General features: G+C 41.0%; 1 protein-coding gene across 12 annotated transcripts in view; it reads left to right on the top strand.

Annotated features, from left to right (window-relative positions):
- Positions 1 to 17,354, top strand: part of robo2 (roundabout, axon guidance receptor, homolog 2 (Drosophila)) — a 343,264-nt gene extending 325,910 nt beyond the window's left edge. For 11 of the 12 annotated variants that reach the window (XM_042413857.1, XM_042413867.1, XM_042413866.1 and 8 more), the window contains 8 exons: positions 2,872 to 3,031; positions 4,418 to 4,681; positions 5,761 to 5,975; positions 10,197 to 10,379; positions 10,875 to 11,033; positions 11,254 to 11,520; positions 12,888 to 13,082; positions 14,267 to 17,354. In XM_042413857.1, coding sequence (XP_042269791.1) covers positions 2,872 to 3,031; positions 4,418 to 4,681; positions 5,761 to 5,975; positions 10,197 to 10,379; positions 10,875 to 11,033; positions 11,254 to 11,520; positions 12,888 to 13,082; positions 14,267 to 14,268 — 1,445 coding nt within the window. In that variant the 3' untranslated portion in view covers positions 14,269 to 17,354. The remainder of the gene's footprint in view (positions 1 to 2,871; positions 3,032 to 4,417; positions 4,682 to 5,760; positions 5,976 to 10,196; positions 10,380 to 10,874; positions 11,034 to 11,253; positions 11,521 to 12,887; positions 13,083 to 14,266) is intronic. The other variant, XM_042413865.1, reaches the window with a different exon arrangement.
- Positions 17,355 to 20,189: the final 2,835 nt, after the last annotated feature.

The raw sequence follows: 20,189 nt of genomic DNA, 5'->3' as shown, positions 1-20,189 counted from the left end.
GAAAAGGAACAGAAATAGAGCAGCTTTCATGGCAGCATGGATCTCCACTGGGGACATGAAGCTGCTCATTAAAACCTTTCTTAGTATAGGAGAGTAGAGGAAGCTGGTGTTTTTTGTGTTTTCTGTAGCAGTTTGAGACCCTGAAGATTCTCCGCTCCCCTCCACTCACACTCAGGCAAAAAGTCTGTGAAGCTACAAGGTCCATGATTGTGTGAAGTCCATGGTTGTGTGTGACTGGTTGTACTCCTGCACTCTCCCTATATGTTGCATCTCACCTCATTATGTAACATGTTTTTTTTTTTTTAATAAGCCACAAAAATTATGATACATGTGATACATGTCTTTCAGTTATTTTGATGCCCTTTTTGAAAAGAATTCTCCCACTCATAAGTTATATCTGGCTGCATAGTCCTCCTAGAGTCTCTGCTCTGTGGCTTTTCTCTCAGCACTGACGCACCCAATGAAAACAAAGCAAGCTCAAGGCTATGCAGCCCTACAGTTATATGCTGGGAGCGCCCAAACCTTGGGTATAAATACCCAATGCTGAATCTATATTTAGTATGAGTTCCCCTTTGAAGAGAGGCCCTGTTTTGTCAGAGGAGATGGGTTCGCTGTGTAATTCATGTATAGCTCCTAGCCACAGCCTTTCTCTCTGTATTTTTCATATTTGGGGTGAGCTGTTGTAATTCCAGTGCCAGACCATCCGTCCCTAGAAGAGGCTCATTTACAATATTGATGGCTGGTCTTGTGTGGAGGGACTAAGGATGATTGAACAATCACGTCAGCTCACCATTTATTGGTAAAAGTCAAGCGTCGCCCAGAGGTACGATTAGGAAACCCAATTACTTTCAGACTATACTTGCACTGTGGTGCCGCCTGCCTTGGGCTTACAGTTGTTTCTTTTATTACTTCCATTCTTTATTAATCTTATGCTGACACCCCTTCTATCTCCTCATGCCTGATATTTCCTCCCCTGCCCCTACAGTCTTACCATGCTCATCTTTGAACTGCTATTGTTTTCCTTGCTGTTAAAAAACTGTTTCTTAATAGTAATATGTAGTAGTCAAGTAACAATAGTAACAACAGAATGTTTCTGGACTTCACACACATCGTACAGCATTTATGATGTGTCTGCCATCTGGCTTCTGTGATAATTCATAGAAATTTGTCATTGCTTCTGTAAGTTTCTTTTGATGACAGTGATCTACGTTTTACTGTGCCAGTTTATTAGATTACATTAGACTGCATGATGTTACATAGCACAAGATGTAATATTGGCAATTTTTTCATGGTACTAGGGAAAGTGATTACAGGCTTTTGGCAGCAGAGACTAACCAATAGATGACAGATACAAATGTGTTCAACAGAATTTCCCAAATATGGCTTTCCATAGTCTGTGTGGCTTGTGATGTCAGCTTGAGGTATTTTCTGGATTGAGATGTAAGGTGTTGACTGCTATGGAGGCTCTTCAGCCTGCCACAAGCGGATCAAACATGCAAATACTGTATGTCTCCTGTCTTTCCTTCCATTAGCACAAAGTAAGAAGCATGGGAAGAAAGTCATATGAATGTGCACCGTGTTATTAACTTGATAGATTTTGTGAGGCGATATGGGATGAGAGATGGGATAAACCAAAAAATGTGTGTGTACATTTTCAATTGTGTATGCAGCAAGTTTACTGTGTGAAATGTCAAAGAAGAGATTGTGAACTGAATCTATGTACCTCAGTCTTAGCATGGTGTAGCAATGTTTTCATTGCTGTCAGAAATGCGGAGACATTTTTTTACGTCGTCATTATGTATGCTTGTTCAGTCTTGAATGCTACCTGTATTGATAGAGGTAAAACATGTTTGTCCCTGAGTTGTGTTGCAGCGTGTATATGTACAAGAAAAATATTGCATGCAGATGTTTTGGTCAAACTTGTAACGTGTCTAAACTTTCAAGCTTTATGAATCTTGTCTTGTGCATCATAATATAATACCATAAAGCTGTAGTACAGTGTATACTATTTTTTTGGTTGCTGGCTCTTACTCTTTGAATACATCAGGGTTACATATTCTACTCATTGGGGTACACAGGACAAAAGTACCTGTGGTCTGTTTTAATGTAGGGGCTGTATTGTCACTGATTGTATTGTAAGAAAATGTGTATACTGCACATACCTCAACTTAAAAACAGATTTGGGCTTGAAGTCAAACGTGTTTTAAACAGAAAAAAATCGTCTCTTCCACAGTGACCAAATCATATAAAACCCGGTATTGACCTGGCTGGCAGATTTATAAAGATGGATGGGACAGAGGAGAATCTGGTATTGGAGGGATATGAGTGGAAATGGATGGGGTTAGCGGCTCTCTGGTGTAATAAAAGAAATGAAAGTAGTAATAGACTCTCAGTGAATTCCATTAGGGACACACTGACACTACACAAGCCATTCATTATGATGATGCTGTGAAGTAAGATATTTCATTGTGGAACCCAAAGCCTGGTGTGAAAGGGGACAGTGAGGGATGGGTGGAGTACAAAGGTCTGCCTTGGCCTCGTTTACTGCCATTCTCTCCTGTTTCTATGGAGATTTGAGGCTTTTCAGCCAATCAATCAATGGAAGCATGCTTTTCATCCGGCAACCTTGAATCTTGTGTTTGAAATTGTGTATGATTTTCCAAGGGTATGTTGAAATTGAGTCCAAATGGATCTGAAATCTAAGTAGCGTGTTTGGAATAAACTGAGTTTCTTTAGAATACACATTTGTTACAAAAGCAGCTACTGTCATTTGCAGTGCTATCGATCTCGTGTATCAGTTTTTAATTGATTTTCTTTCACAAATAAATTTTCAGTGAGTGTGTCTCCTAAATACATCCCCTCCATTTGTAGGTGGAAAAGGAGGAAAGAAGAAGAAGACCAAGGCAGGCTCCAAGCCCACTAAAGCCAATGGGTCCAACTGGGCCAATGTTCCCCTGCCCCCTCCCCCAGTTCACCCTCTCCCTGGCACAGAGATGGACCATTATCCCAATGAGCACCATGAAGGAGGAGGGTATGTCTACTAACTTTCCCGTACAGAGTTAGTCATCTAATGTTAAGTGCACCTGAGCTTGCTTATTGCTATTATTGTGAGTGTCACTTCTTCTAGCCACCGCAGGAGTAGAAAATCTAGCTGCTCGCTTGCTGGAAAGAACAAGACAGCGCTTGCCAACATGAGCAATACCACACATTGCTGTGTATAATAACTGGGTTCAGCTCTGTTTTCTCTGCAGCTAATTACTGTACCACTGTACATCTGCAGAAAAGTGAAGGATCAATGTGTGTATAGTCTCCACAGGCAGTCCGATACACACACACATACTCACTTACACAGGCGCTCGTACAAAAACTCATACACAGATGGCTGCAGATCAAACTATCTGCTGATCCTGTCTTCAATCTATGGGATGACTCCATGACTGGAAAATAATTGAAAAAAAAAACATTGTTCAAGCAGTCTCCTGCTGCTACTAGCACAGATGGTTTCAGATTAATCTATTTGCTGAATTCCAGAGTGGAAAAAAATCATAATTGCATTGTTTCATAAAGAGAAAGGAAAGAGAGAGACAGGCAGAGTGGGGGATTTATACCAACATAGTGTTATCCACCCACTGAGACGGAAGTAAATGTAAAATTCTGTCTGAGTTCTTATTGATGTTTGATGCAATACCAATCACTTCTTAGGTTTACCTCTAATTACATGACTTTTTCAAATCAGTTGACACTTTTTAAAACATTTAATTTACAGTGTAAATCCAGCTGAAGCCCAGACAACACTCTGCTTTAGGTACAAAGTAACAGAGACTTATTTAAGTGATTGTGTGTGTGTCCCTCTTTGGTCCAGTAGGTACTAAGTCATCTTACTCCCTTTTCCAATCTGGGAGAGTCATCTGCTTTAATAGGCTATCTGGCAAATGAAGAGTCCTGTGCACTGTAAATCTGAGGCTGCTCTTAATGGCAGCAGATTAAAACAGTTATGTCCTACGGAGTGTGCACTGACAAATTTCTTTAATGAACATTTTCTTTATGGCTAGTATTATTTCAGCATGTATAAGCACAGCTATGAGGAAGTGAAGCCTGACTGCCGCTGTAATTCTACTTAGAGACTGTCATATAACAAATTCTTACAAAAGTTGGACAAGGTCACAAAGCTCTGTGTTCGTGTATAGGAATTCTTGTTAAAATACCCTCTTCTCCAGCATTCAACATATTAGATATTTAGGAGATTAACACTCACTTTCTTCTGTTTCTATCCATTGGTATTTTAACAATCAAATTGTCTTCTCTCAATACTCATAGCTATTAAGTTGGAGAGCTGTATTTAATATTGTAAGACTAAAACAACGCCACACATACACTTTGAGAACATTTGTGAAGTAAAAAACTTTTCTTACGTCAGGTATGAGAGTGATGGCTGGGGCCCACCCATGCCTGTGCAGACCTATCTTCACCAGGGCATGGAGGATGAGCTGGAGGAGGAGGAAGAGAGAGTTCCCACCCCGCCCATCCGGGGGGTTGCCTCTTCCCCAGCCGCCGTTTCCTTTGGACAGCAGTCCACAGCCACCCTTACCCCTTCTCCTCGGGATGAGATGCAACCCATGCTCCAGGCCCATTTGGATGAGCTGACTAGAGCATACCAACTGGACATGGCAAAACAGACATGGTAACCCTTTTAAAATTTAATTTTAAAGATTTAAATATTATCCTTTTTATCCGTAGTCTTTAAATGTGGAAGTTGAAAGACACAATTACGCTACCAAATTAAAATTTGTCTTTTTATAATTAGTAATGAATGTTTCATTTGCATATTCATTTATATTCATAGTATCTATCTATCTCTCTATGTCTCTAAGTCTCTATGTCGCTATCTATCTATCTATCTATCCATCTATCTATCTCACTGTACATTCTGTCCCTATTTATTGCTGCCAGGATTTATTTTGGTCCTGCAGTATTCTTCATGTCAACTGTTTGTGCAGTGGAGATAAACCCATTAATCATTTCATTTTAATGGGTCCGTGCTACCACTTAGGTGACTACTGTATTTTGCTCACTCTAAGAGACACAGTTTTTTACCCATGGTTGTTTACTCCCCCTGCACCCATACGGCACATTCCATTGTTGTTGTGCTCATGCAAGTCAGATGAAGGCCATGCTTCATTCTGTCAGCAACGCAGAGAGAATGAGAAACTGGCATTCATTCATAATAGTGAATTGGGGGTGGGGGGTGGGGGGGGCGACAGGGAAGCCTTGTCAGGAAGGAGATGTCATGTTACCCAGTAATGACTATGTTGGTTAGAGAGCATTTCTGACAACACCAGAGGGCCAGTAATTACAACCAATTCCCACTGCAAACCGCGTCAAAGACATTGCACTCCTCAAACAAATGTGGCTGTCAGCAGAGCGAGCTGCCAGTGAGGTGACAGCCATGTGTCGACAGGCCTAGAGAGCATGCCTTTGTACCATCTCAGCAGCAATTAGCGGGTCATTGTGTTAGCATGCAAGCAGCAACGTAGAATTAGTGGAATTGTCCAAATGTATTCAGTGCTTCACATATTGAAGAGGTCTCAAAAATTAGCTCTACACTCCCACATTACATCCTTCTTTTTCTTTGCCATCCTGTAGAGCAGAAACTATTGAATATTTTCTTTACCGCGTGTATTAATCACCCCTCCACATTCCTTGATGTATATTGTATGTGCATACAGAGTAAAGTAATATGCTGTCTTACTCTCTTGCCAGGCACATGCAGGGAGGCTCTCTTCCTCCCCAGGCTCCGGCTCCTCCAGTGGGCTACGTGTCGAGCACAATGGTTTCTGACCTGGAGACTGACCTGCCTGATGAGGATGAGGAGGAGGAGGACGAGGAGGAGGATGAAGGCTATGGAGCCAGACATCCCCGTGGTATTGAGCACACACCAGGGTCTAGCATGGACAACCTGGACAGCTCTTTAACAGGTAAGGTAGCTGTAATCTGAGATGGTGCTACATGATGTGCATATTAGTGAACTGTATTGCAGTTTATTTTAATTAACATTTTATGAGGTTATTAATTTATATTTTCCAAAAGTAGAACTAAAACCAGCCCCATATTTTTGATCAATAATATAATTGTAAAATAAAATATTAAGGCTGTTTTTACACGATACATTTTTAAGATTTTTTTGACACTTCTCAATCAGGGTTCAACTATTTTTGTTTAAATATTAATGACTATGCTCTAATCACCGTGAATACATAAAACTGATTCAAGTCCCATTGTTGTTTCATCCTGTTTTACACTAAATTGATTGTTGTTCATGACATGCTCTTCATGAGTCTGCTATGTGTTAATTTTTAGATTAACATGCTTACTGAGTGTCCCTCAATCAAGTTTTTTAAGCACTTCTGGCAGACTCTGGAGAATTATAATTATCATTTCCAAAAAAGAGATAAGAAAGCCCATGAATTTTAAACAGGATAGTGAGAGGGAAATTAAGAAGAGGGAGAGGCAAGGAAAGCAGAGGAGAGTGACTGTGATTTAACTCGCACACGGCACCGGAGCCAGCGCCACCCATATCTTCCCGAGGAGATTTGAAATAAATTTCACGTGCGGCATATTCCATTCCAGACGAGAGGCACCATTTCCATTTTTACAACTCACTGAAAACTTTTACAGCCGTCTGTCAGGGGGACATATGAAGGGCATGACATGGCAGCGGCGGAGCTGGGTTCTGGACTGCTGCTCTCATACTGACCAGGCTGCCCAGGCTACAATATCACTATGTAAACTAGAGGGTAAAACTGGGGCAATATTAATGAAAAATGTGTGACTTTTGGCTTCTATGTACTATAGGGACAGGTTGTGATACAAAATACTTGCGTGGTGTAACACTGTGACATTGCGCATACATCTCAGGTCTCCAAATACTCAGTGAATACTAAAAAAATGCAATGCATATCATGAAATTTATGGGTGGAAAGGAATAGGGGCTGAGCAAAAAATATACTGTATCTGAAGGCAGAAGAGCTGAGCCAGAATAAGAGGGTTGACAGCACTGTTTGTTGGTCTAGCCTGTCAGTTGCAGCCCTAAAGAGTAGTTTTCCATTGGATGATGGAACAGTGGTTTTGGTTGTGCTGACACATGCTACTGCTGATGTATTTAGAGGAATATAAAGCAGCAACTGGGCTCTAATCTACTGCATCTCTCCTCCACTGTATTACTCTGAAGACAGCACTATTTCTTCTTATCTCTCTGCAAGTCTACCTCGCACTCCATCGTTTGACAGCACAGACACGGTCCCAGCTCCAGGGTTAGTGGGAGGAAGAGAGGGAGGATAGGGGAAATCGCTGAGATTTATTGTGGCCACCATTTTGAGGCTATACAATAAAGGGGGGTAGGAGTGTGATTCCTGTTGAGCCTCACTTGATAGATTTGTCATTGCTTTAATAATATGGAAATAGGTCTGTTTTCATAATGTTACACCAAAGGCCAGTAAATCAAACTTTTCCAATGATGCCCAAGAAAAAAAGCCAGTCTTCTCCTCAGGGGCCATTTTTCACCAGCAGATTGTCTGCACAGATTTTTTCGATGCATTCTTCTATGCTCTGAGATGATACACCACATTGTTTAGCAGATAAATGGAAATCCTGGTGTTGCTGTGGATATTGCAGAGCCATGTCTTGCTTGAGCCAGAGAGATGGAGTGAACACATAGGTATTACCTGGCTTTGCGTGTAGAGTGGGCGGTATAGGTCATGTAAAGCTGAGGTGTGGTAACAGTAAGGCTGTTACGCCTACAATGAGCTGAAAGCTGGGCTGTTCTGGGCGATTACTCTCCCATAAAGCCTTGCCAGGTTTGTGAGGAGCAGGGTCACGTCTCCTGACGACAGGTAGAGACGCCTGCTCGTCAGGGGGAATGATTTTCCCGCTTAACGACATGCAGATTAGGGTTTCCGTCAGTATAAATCAGTTTTAGTGGCAGGAAGGACCTGGGCTGGGTTTTACTGCCCCCCAACCATCTCCTGTTTACTGGCCTTGCTCTAACAGTGCGTGCGGTATGGGAGATGTCAGCCGGTGGTTTTTAGAGTACATGGCTTGGCCCATTGCTTCGGTTCAAGACATGATAAAATGACACACGCAAAGTGCAAACCTCAGTCTGGAGCTGCAGAAAAAAATACCACATTTCAAGAGCAAAAAGAAAACTAGATTGAATTTTTATCAAATTATGTTACAGTGATCACAGTTTGATTGGACTGCTATTTCTGAGAATAGAAGTGCTCCAGAGGTTCAGCAGTAGAAAGTGGCAGTTAGTGCAACTGAAAAGTCATTCTGTGATGTGATTTGCTGAGGCAGTGTTCCTTTGCTGAGCCGGAGGAGTTGGAGGCTTCGGTGCTTGGCTGGCACTGCCTATACTTCATTATCTGCTCTATTCTTTGTGAGAGGATAGGACCCAGTGGAATTGCTGTCTTTCTTTCTTAGAGAAAAACTCTTAGAAAAGAATTTCAAAGAAAATAGCTAGGCAAGATGGAGAGGCTCGAAGTAGTTACTGCCTTGGATTTCAGTTAACGCTGTAAAAATGGGTTGTGTAAGGGGGTTCTCTACCTTATGCAAGCTTATATTTTATAGAAGTTTCCATTAATCCGAATCTGAATTTTACTGCAGTAGAAGTGAAAATCTGTTGCAACTTTAGGTGTTGAAGGTGCAATTCCCTGATGTCACATCCAGTGACTAAGTAACCACCTCTTTGAGACATGAAGATGAAGAGACTCACAGATGGGGAAGTTGGAAAACTCTTTGAGAGGGATTTCCCAGTGTATCTGGCGAAATAAATCACAATCATATTACGTTTTTGCGTATTTTAAATGTGTCATATTATATTGCAGAGAGAGGTACCATCTGAGAGAGCAAACTCTATTACTGTGGTGGATACATGTGTGAGTTGAGTTCATTTGAATCTCAATCTCTCTGCCATCCTGTTCTGGCCAGGATTGTATCATCTTTTGTATTATACTGACCTTTTAATAAATCTTGCTGCTAACTTTTTGTCCCCATCGCTCCCTCTACAAACTTTACCCTTGCACTTCGCTAGTTCTCTGTTAAGCCAGTCTGTTTAATCACATCACTCTTGTGTATTGTATGACGGAGAGATAGATTGTGTAAGCAGAGCACTTGGGTTAGTGCCACTTAAGCAAAGTCTGCCAAACCAGTCCCACAGAAAGCTGTCACATTAACCGACTGTTCTCTATGTTCTTGCTTGCCAAAGTGGCATATTTTTATTGGCAGACTGAAACTTTTATATTTAAAGTGCTGGTTGAATGTGAAAAAAAGTCTAAACATGAAGAAATACTTACAGTAGCACAGATACATAAGCCAAAAGTAAAAAAAAAAATCTATCAATATATACACATCTCCCTTATGCGAGCCCTTTCAATCCTGTTTGTAGCATGTTGAGTTGGGTATTGATTTAACCCTCCGTCTTTTAATCATCTTTAAAATAACATATATGTGTGGGGTAAAATACAGTGATTTTGTATTCAAGTTGTATTTTTTCTTACAATTATAGCTCCTTTTAGACAGTGGTGGCTGTGCATTTTTAAACAGGAATAATAATAAAAAAAAACTGTGTGCATACCACCAGGTGTTTGATTCAATACACTGTTTTGTGAGGTGCTTCATCTACGTCACCTGAGGCAGTACTGTAGCGAACTCTGCTCTGCACAGGTGCGCTCATTGTTCTTTATCAAAAGAAGAGCAAAATCAGTTAATGCCGGTCCTGCTGTTACTCTGTGTACATTCTTGTGTGTTTGTGTGCACCTCTCTGTGTGTGTATGCAATATATGTATGGCATGTCTTTGTAATAGATGAGTGAGGGCAGGCCAGAACAGAATGACTATACAAAAGCACTCACCTGCAAGAACAGAAATGTCCTGCAGCAAATACAAAATCATTTAAGTGTAGGATGGTAATATTACCTCTTTTTTTATAAGATTACTCAATACATGTAGTGTGACAGAGCAGATGTTCAGTATGGCAGATCATATCCATAAAGGTTATGGCCACTGAGCTGAAAAGTATGAACATGATGTGGTTGAATATCAGTGTTTTGAGGTAATGGAAATAATTAGAAAATATATCATCCACTCTTACAGTGTAACACACTCATACACACATTTGCTGAAACCTGTGGTGTTCCATAGGGTCCATGGTGAATGGGTGGGGCTCAGCCTCGGAGGATGAGCGTAATTTCTCCAGCCATAGGTCCAGTTTGGGCAGTTCATCAGATGGCTCCATCTTTACCCACTGCAGCTTTGCCCAGGCCCTGGTGGCCGCTGCAGACAAGGCAGGCTACCGCCTGGAGGGCACTAGCCTCAGCAAAAGAGGTTGGTGTGTGGAGACTAGCTACCCACTGCTGGTCTGGAACTTCCACCAATGGCAGATGATTTATTCCTTTCTGCTCTGATTGTTCCTCCTGTCATCCATTGGCTCGTGTTTTCCTCCATGATGCTGGCTTGTGATTTCCTCTCTGCTGCTTTAGGATGATATGCCCAGGTTGTGCATGGCACCTGTTGTATATGGCTGGGTATCTTTGTTGTCTTTAACTTTAAATCAGCTCCTCTGTAACTCACCTGGCTTTGCACTCCTGCTTTCTTGAGTTGAAGGTAATAATAACTGGGTGATATGTCATACTTGCAACCTTTTACAGGCTTCACCGGAAAGCTCTCTCTTTTCTAATGATAACTTTTTTAATAGGTTTTTGGATCATGATTGATAACCTCTACCTTTTCTTGGTGACGGCCTCAGCTTCACTGTCTTGGTGTAGAGTCCTTAATATCTTTATTAACCAGCTGGCCTGTGTGCCTGTTTCCCTCCTGCAGGTAAAGGCTTGTCCCACAGGCCCCGGCCCAGCAGTCCATTCTCAACAGATGGCAGCACAGTCGGCACACACAGCTTGGGCCACCAGAGGGCCACCAGGCCCACACGCAAACCCCGCAGCCAGGGCACAGCACCCCACCGGAGAGAAGCTGGTGCAGACGGTGAGGATGTGACTGAAAACACATTTCAAACAGTTTATGTAGAAATTAACATCTGTTGTTATATAAACAAGAAAGAGCTATATATAATATAATATAATATAATATAATATAATATAATTGGATGGAAATGTTTCTTGACATGATTAGACTCTTAACACTACATTTTATAAGAAATTTGTGAATTCAGTAGATTTATTCTGTGGGTTTCTCTTTTGCACAGACCTACCTCCTCCCCCTGAGCCTCCTCCCTGTCAGGGGCAGGGCCGTATCCAAGGGGCCCGCAGTATAAGCAGCGTGGTACCCCCAACAGAGAGGAAGGCTTCATCTCTGGAGCGCCCGTCTATGTCAGGACCTCTGTCTGGGCAGGACGACATGAAGAGCTCCACTGACAGACAGACACGCACTTCGCTGGAACATCATCGCCAGGCTCAAGAAAGGCTAGGCTCCATGGACCGAGCTGATGATGGGCGCAGGGGGCACAAATCTGGTACAGTTGAAAGTCTAAACTTTATAGTAATGGCAGGGATGACGTGTAGAGAGAGAACTTGGTAGTGGGGCAATAAAATAAAAAAAATGGAGGGTGGCACCAGAGAAAAGGCCATGTTGTTAACTAAACCTGACTATCCGACATCTCAACAGATGCTTTTTCTGGGTTGTGCACTCCAGGCTTTACACCTACCCAAGATGTATTTATTTCTAAAGATGAAAGGCTTCTAAAATAATGTAAATACACACAAGTTATGCACTGCTTCCCAACCGACAAAATCCATAAAATAATTTTGCTCACTCACCACTATGCATTACAAGGACAATACAATATCCTAGTGTCACAATCTTAACAATACTGATATTAAAGTGAAAGTGGAGATTTGACTACAGATATTACAATAAATATTTTAATTGAATTGAATTCAATTAACAAGAAAACAACAAGGGCAAAGGAGAGTTTTTTCTGCTGCCATGGCTTGACAGTGGAGAGAATTTTATCTAAGTTCTTGTGTTGAAGTTAGCTTTCATGCTGCGTTGAGACTGGGCTCCCATGAACAGATTGGACTGTCTGCCACTTTCTCTGGTTTCCAGAATGCCCCCCTCAGCCTCCCCAATGCCCCTGTAACTGTTGCCAACGTTGGCCTGCTCCACTCCAAGTTAGGCAGGAGGCCCCTGAAATGCGCTCTAATCGCTTCGGCTCTCTTTTCTCACACAAACAGCAGCCACTCTATACCCCATCTGTGTGTGTGCCTGTGTTCATGTGTGTGTATGTTTGTGACCATTAGAGATATCCATGCTGTGCGCCCTGCCCTCTTTGTGCCAGGACTTTCTCAGACAGGCAATCTGAGACACCGAGAGACTGTGAGACAAAGACAGGTGCCGCAATCAGCATCTTTACAAAAAACCTCATAGGTGAATTCCCATATGTGTCAGAGTGCTGACTGATTCACAGTAGAATCCACTGAGGTCGAGGCAGGCTCTATTACAGTCATTAGCGGAGCAGTGGGGAGCAGTTTGATGAGATTTCACGCAACGACAGAGACTGCTGAGGGTCGATGTTATGCTGCCCTGCAGCAGGGGGTGCCACAGCAGCCAGTGGTCCCTCTGTTATTGTATTTGCCCCTCATAAGGCTGGTAGATGCAAGGCCATGTGTGAGGCTGAGAATCCTCTCTGTGGCACGCCCTGGCATTGCCTGTTGGCACTGCCACTCTGCAGATGTCAGGAAGAGGGGGGGTTTGAAAAGTGCTCTTTGTCTCTATGCATCAGATGTTAGATGTGTTCCACCGCAACAATAAAAGTCACGTGTTGTTACCACTTCCCAAAGTTAAAGTATGCCTTTGGATCCCTCTGTGTTTGTTTTTCAGAGGAGGGATGCCTGCCATACAGTAAACCATCCTTCCCCTCACCCGGTGGCCACAGTTCCTCCGGGACAGCCTCCTCCAAGGGCTCGACAGGGCCACGCAAGACCGAAGGTCCAAGACAGCCACAGCAGTGGACCGCCATAGAGCACGCTGATTTCCTGGGGACCAATGGACAAGGACAGTACTCGGGAGAGTTATGTACGTAAAATTGTATCATTATTGCCTGTGTTGGACAGCAAAGAAAGTATAGTGACATCAGTGACATATTTTGTCAGTTGTAGTCCCGCTAATCTATCCAAACCATAAGTGAATAGGAAATATTTATGTTATTATTTTCAAAAATTTGTATTGAATTTTCAAAATATAAATCAGTTACTTGCCACATATATCAACATCAACACCGGCCTACATCTGTCCCATGCATAAACACATAATATCAGAGGGAAAAAAACAGAAACTATACATTGTATAATTGTAAACATTTATGTAATATTCTTGTAAAACTTTCTGGTTGAGCCAAGAGAAGTATGCTTTAGCTGCTTGAGTCTGAGGTGTGCCATTGCATCCAGCCAGCGTTTATGATGGTGGTACAGTCTTTTTCCATTTGAGGAAAATCAGTTGTCAACCAAGCACTGTAGATAAAGTTACAACTACAGCTCCAGGACCACCTTTAATATGACAATTAAGGAGTTAGGATCAATAATTGTGCCACATACATATTAAAGGGTATCAGAATTGATAATGCACCTTTTTGCAGTGTGTCAAGCATTCTGAAATGGTAGCTCTCATGTTTATTGTCTCAAGGTTATGTTATACTGTCGTACAGCGAAGTGAACAACAATATAATAGTCTGTCTTCTTTGCCTCTCGTGTGAAAATGTTCCACTGCCGGTTCCCGACAGGTGTGGATAAGTTAACAAAAGCGAGCTATAAGATTTGGCCTTCAACTTTTACTTCTCGGTAGACAGAGGCAAAGAGGAAAAACCCCTAAGGAAGAAAGATAGATAAGGCTATGAATGAATAGAAGGAACATTGTGCATTGATCAAAAGACACCTGTTAGGGTGACGAATATGGGATGATATGTGACGAACACCTGCATGTACAAATACAGTTATTGAAATTTTTATAGTATATCTTCAGTATAGCAAACTGGGAGATCCACATTTGCAAACGTGAACTCTGGTTATTGCAATAAAGCTCTGGAAGGCAACTTGCTTTCTGTGAATTCATCTAAATTTCCACGACAAATTCCTCTATCTAACTTGGGTTTTTTTTTAAGGGGGGTGGTAAACAAAACCTGTAGGTATAAATATTTAATTAATTCCATTTTTTACAGAGCTATTTCCTGACATCCCTCATATTTTTCTTTTCATTTCCCACAGAGTAATCTGCCTGGGATGTGAACTGGAGAAAACCCGGCCTGTCCTCGAAAGAGTGACGCCCTCCTATTTGGGGCAATGAACTTTGTCCTTACCTGTGTGTTCTCAGAGGGAAGGAGTGCAGCAGAGGGCACTACAGAGAAAAGCTGTGTCACAGAACTGTAAATGTGATGTATAGACACAGACATACTGTACATCTCACTATGTTTTCGTCCTCAAGAAAATATTTTCCACCTCCTACCTTACTGTAACTTTCTTTTTGTTAGAAAAAGGCAAGTAAAAAAAAAAGAAAACATCTATATGAGAACACATTTTCTGGTAACTGCCCTTGGGGAAAAGGGAATTTTGTTTCCTGTAAATATATTCTTTAACTTGTTGTTGCATTGCTATGCAAGCCTGATTCAGTTTGAGCTTTTTATTTCCATATACAGGAACAGTTGGTTTTATCTGGTTATTTGTATTATATGTGAATTGAGTGGCTGTTGTGCCATAAAATAATTGTTTTATAATCCATTGTTTGTTAATAGTTACCATTAATTATTATCATTATTATTATTAATTATTGTTTTTGCACTGCAATTTTTGGTGATAAGCACAAAAACATAGCTCCTGCTGACATGAAGAACCGGAAGAATATGTGAAGAGGAGTTTCTGTACTGTAAAGTAAAGAGAAGAAAATTATATACTAATGTACAGAGAGATATTAAAGAGTAAGGCTTTGCTCGCAGACAGCAACAAATAAGGCACCCGTTTCCATAGTTGAGACTAATTGGGTGGCAGACACAAGGTTCCTGAGGGTCTGAAGGGCAAATATGATGCTGGAAGAATTGTACACAGAGGATACTGTATTACTTTAGGTTACTGAGTTGATTATTTAATTCCTAATTAACTGTCCTGAAACAATAGTTTGATATCAGAAACAATTAGTTCTGGGCAACTCCAGGCACTTTCTCTGAAACAGTGAGTGAGGGAGTGTATGTTTTTATTTTTATACAAGGGTCTCTAAGCATTTCAAGTTTATTTTGTTTTTATGATTTACTGCCTAAATAATTTTACTACACTGAGTTTACGCTCCTCGTTTCCGCATAACAGCACACTAACCATAAAACGGTCACAAGGGAGGAGGAGTCCGTGATATCTGTCCACATGCTGTAGTTTAAGTCATAGCACTTAAGGAGGTAGATTTATGATTCTTTTTAGCCTTAATAGGGAAGCAGACATCACAAACAAGAGTACTGATTCTGTCTAGCAGTAATGATACTCCCAAAGCTACCAAAAATATTAGTGGAGCAACATAATTTGTTTACAACTTCTGTGTTTTATTTTATGTCTTTTTTTTTCCATCCATTTTTGATATTGTTTTCTTTTTAGAGCACTTATCTGTTTTAATGTTTGTTATATTATCTATGGTACAGTATCATCCGAGAAAACAACACAGTGACCCGAAATGCAGATGTTGCTCTAAAGGTCGGTGCCTCAGTTACCAGTACACTATGATCAGCACAGTCTTGTGTCAATAACTTTCGGATTTGAAAAGAAACGGTGTGTGTGTACGATTTGCGATGTAGCTTTGAGTTTGATCCCAAACAGTCAAGTGATAAACGGAGAAAAGCCTTGTATATTAACTAGCAGGTTCCAATGCCTCCATGTCTATAGCCACAGTGTGGAGCAGAACACTTTCTACCTGCCTGACCGCCACAACACACACACACACACACACACACTTATCATCTGCCACTTTGACTTCTCAGCCTCTGATTCTCAATTTTTGTCTTTTCAGACAATGTTTTATTGGTTGTCCTTTTTTAAATGAAAAAGCTTGTTTCTTTGTATGCCTTTTATGGACTCCAAAACGCTGCTTACAACAATGTTTTCAATATTAATGTTCAGGATTTTTGTGGTTCAATGACTGTTTGTTTTGTCTTTTTTTGTACTGCTAATGTTGATAAAAAGGGGGGGTGGAAACTAAAGGCCGTCAGATGCTGTTGTACTGTTGTCGTCATGCCATCGTCATTTTATATCATCCACCCAGTGGCCAGTGTTCTGGAAATGAGGTGCAAAGAGTATCTCAGGTTATTTTACATTCTGGTGGTGTTTATGTATGTGTATATATGTGTATATATCCATACGCATCTCCACTTGATTATGCCATTCCATTTTCATTGACAAAGATATCCCTCTCATGTCCGATTCTGTCGTCCCCTCTTTTCTTTTCTGCTGTGGATTTTGATTCCGAGTATAATGTGCTGGTTCATCCACCTTAAGACAAGATGTCAGTAAAAGAACATACCAAATTAAGATTGATATTTCTAATGTCTAATGCGTTTTAGTGTCTCTTTAATACTCATTGTTTTCTTTTAAATCACAGTGTCGTTTTGTATTTATTAAAATGATAATAAAAGTATATTGTGAAATATGCATAAAGATTCGTGGAATATAAAATGTGTTTTTTGTTCCTTGTAAAGTTTGCTGTCAGAGCCGAGCAGCGAGGCCATAAAGAGACAATACTGTAGGCACACTGTGCTCATAGCACGGTGAACGCCGGGTCAGTAGTCGTCTGAATCACTCTACGTCCTGCATGTTCACCGCACTGCTCCTCTCATGTCAAAACTAAAGAAACATAAAACCTTTTTGAACACAAGGAGCAAAAATGCTCACAGTATGCTCGTCAAGACAATAGAGAAAACGTCTTTTTGGAAGGATGAAAGTACTTTGGCTTTCTCTCTCTTTTGATCATTTTCTCAATATTGTTGGTTCTTTGTAGCCTATCTATGTGTTGCCTTTTTGCTATAAAAGAGGATTAAAAATGACAAAAAGAGAAAGTTGTTGGGTGAAATCTTTCTGTACAGTACGGGGTGAAATGACACCCTGATCCAATGCCATTTCTACAGTACAGTACATTCTGCTTTATTTTTTCTTTTTCTGTAAAACCACCTTCTGTATTCACTTGCATGTCCTTGTCCAAAAAGAGAGTGGATCAAGAAAATAAACTTTTACAGTCTCATTCCCATGTCCTGTAAAATAAATCCATGTTCTTTTATTTCCTTGTACCTGGATCAATATCAAATAAAATATTTTTGAAAAATGAAAATGCCTTAGATTTTTTGTGTTTGATTAAAAAAAAGAGAAAAAGACAGCAGCGCAGGGAATTGATGGTTCGAAATTGGGTGGAAAAAAGGAAATAATGCAGGAAAATACATCGTATGTCATTGTATTTCTGTAAGCTGCTGTTTCTCAGCTTTTATAGGTCACTTCTTTATACTACAGCCACAACAGCATGAAAAATGGCAAATTTTGCCTGTTTCTCCAAAACATGCCCCTTCTGATATCTTAATAGTGCTTGACTCAGCAACAACATGTGTGTAGTTATCTTGTGCTGTGTGTCTGGTGTGTGTACATGGGCACCGAAGTTGTGTAGCCTACTTACTGTGTCTGTTTGTGAAAGAGCTCCTGACTCAGCTGTGCTTTTTATGTCAAACCAATCCCTACCTTGATCCTTCTAGAGGACCAGCTTCAAACACAAATCCAAATCTCCTAAATCACTGAGACAGGCAGCTTGCTTTCAAGCTCTCTTACACGGAACTCACAGTAACATAACTTGTGAAAGAAATGGTGCAAAACATTTATTAAAAAAAAAAAAAAAAAAAACTAGGAAGAGCTTATTCATGAGCATTATGTGCAAATATAAATGAGCAAGAAAAACCTTGTTCTCTATCGCACCATCTCTCAATCAGACATATTCCACCTGGAACCTTTTTTTCCATATTCTATTTGTATAGACTGACCCCACGGGAGCAGCTGACATATATACACACACACATCACCTGTAATAACTGCAAATTTGCCATACTTGGCTATATAATGACCATACATGTGGGCTGCTATGAGTCCTTGATTTCCAAGCAAGCAGGAAAATGTGTGTGCAGTTGCTTTAGTATTGGCGTATCTATTGAGTGGCATAGTGTTAGAGTTGACATCAGCATTTTCCACTTAAGTTAGAATAAGATCACTGTCTCTCATGTTGGGCGAGTGGAAGCTGCCTCATTCTGTGGTTTGTAGCGTGGTTAGCATGGAGTTAGTTGGTGGTTTTGCTCTCCTGCACAGCCACCGAAATCCTCCAGTTTCTACAGGACGAGCTGAAGACGTCACATTGAGGGGCATCCTAAACGTAGACTGTACGGGGGGAACAGCAGGGCGTGGCTGTGACCTCTCTGTTTCTTACAGGTGCCTTTAGGACTACTACTTACTTCATAAGACTAGTCAAGGTTGAATCAAGTGATGCGAATTCTGCAGGATGAGCCATTTGAGCCCCTTGAAATGTTTAAGCTGACACCACTGTCTCACAAGGTTGTGCCAAAAGAGAGGGAGATCTACTATACCAACCATAGACCGTATGATATCAACTCAATGCATGAAGAATACTGCCACTTCCTGTCAGGTGATGAAGGCCAGTTCAGCGGGTAGTCTGCATTCTACATGGGGGCCCTCTTGTTACAGATCTGTGCAGCAGCATCTTGGTTCTATGAACAGATGTTTGGTGGAATACAGCATGACACTTTTTGACCTAAAGCAAGGTCACTTACGCTTGTGTCTTGTGATCATTTGCTCCATCACGCATTCTCTTAACTGAACCCGGCGAATGACAAATTCATGCATGAATTGTTCTGTTGCGATCTCTGGTGGACTCAAGGGTTTAGTTTTGTTCAACTTTGCCCGTTTGCAAAGAAATCATTATTCTAGTGATGTGCCATTACCTTGTTTTGCACAATAATACACAACCGAACTAGTGCAGCATCTCTCAAACACTGTTTACAGGTTATGATCCCTCTGCTCAAAATGCACATTCAAGTTGTGACTTAAATTTATTTTTGTGGCTGAGTGCAAGACAGTTTCATTACATAGACAGAACAGAAAGCTACAATATGTGACACCTTTACCACTAGGGTCAGAGCACCCAGGTGCAGACTTTATAAATAGGCAAGGTAGACATCTGCAGGGTAGACTTCTGTGGCACATAACTGCAATAATCACCCATAAAATATAAAAATGCCCTGATTTTATTGCTGTCAATATGTCAGTGTGCCCCAGCCCTCCCCACACCAGATTAGTGGACTATTCCCCAATCTGCTGCGACTCATATGCACCTGGACCAATTAATCCGCATTTTTGTCATTTGAAAATAATATCCCAAAGAAAAAACATAAATTACCCTGTAATGATAGTGTTTCTAAATGAAAAAAAGGTAAAGTGAAGACTTCGGGTGAAAGTGATGGGAAAATGAAGAGTTCCACATCATTCCCCGCAGCACAGCTGTCGTGGATTATTTTGCCCAGAGACATGAGATGAGAGAACACCTGGTTTTAGGTAAGACAGCTCACTCTTTACAGCATGTTTGTATGTGGCTGGTTTAATGAGAAGAGCAACAGTGTCTCAGTGCTCTGCTGGTAAATGTAGATGTTTGTCAGGCTGTTTACAGTTTTGCTACACGGTGACAGCTCCCAAACCTGGTTTGACAGAGGTGTCATGTTAATTTACGAAAGTTATAGCTTCTACAGATTTGATGTGCTATTGATGTGTGATGATTCTGATCCATAATTTGACTTATTTAACTGTATATTCAGTTCTAATAGGTGAAACTTTGCCTTGATATATTGCAGGTATCTGATATTATGTGATTTTTCTCCACCAGACATCTGCTGTGTGACTAGTGGATGACATATTTCCTTGGCAAAGTGTAAGAATTTCATACTAATACTGAGGATGAGGCTCTGTGTTCTGAATCTGTGCTGTCTGTTAGTGATCTGGGACGCTGTATAGTGATGAGGATATTTCTCATTATTTGCAAGAACTTAATAGCATAGATCAGGTTAGTGCCGTGCTACTAGCTGCCATTTCTCACTGGAATTCTGTCATGAAGAACTGTGTG

Source organism: Thunnus maccoyii, chromosome 6, assembly GCF_910596095.1.
Source record: "Thunnus maccoyii chromosome 6, fThuMac1.1, whole genome shotgun sequence".
Classification (NCBI taxonomy): Eukaryota; Metazoa; Chordata; class Actinopteri; order Scombriformes; family Scombridae; genus Thunnus; species Thunnus maccoyii.
Note: the sequence above shows the minus strand (reverse complement) of the source record. Positions and strands in the feature narration are given on the sequence as shown.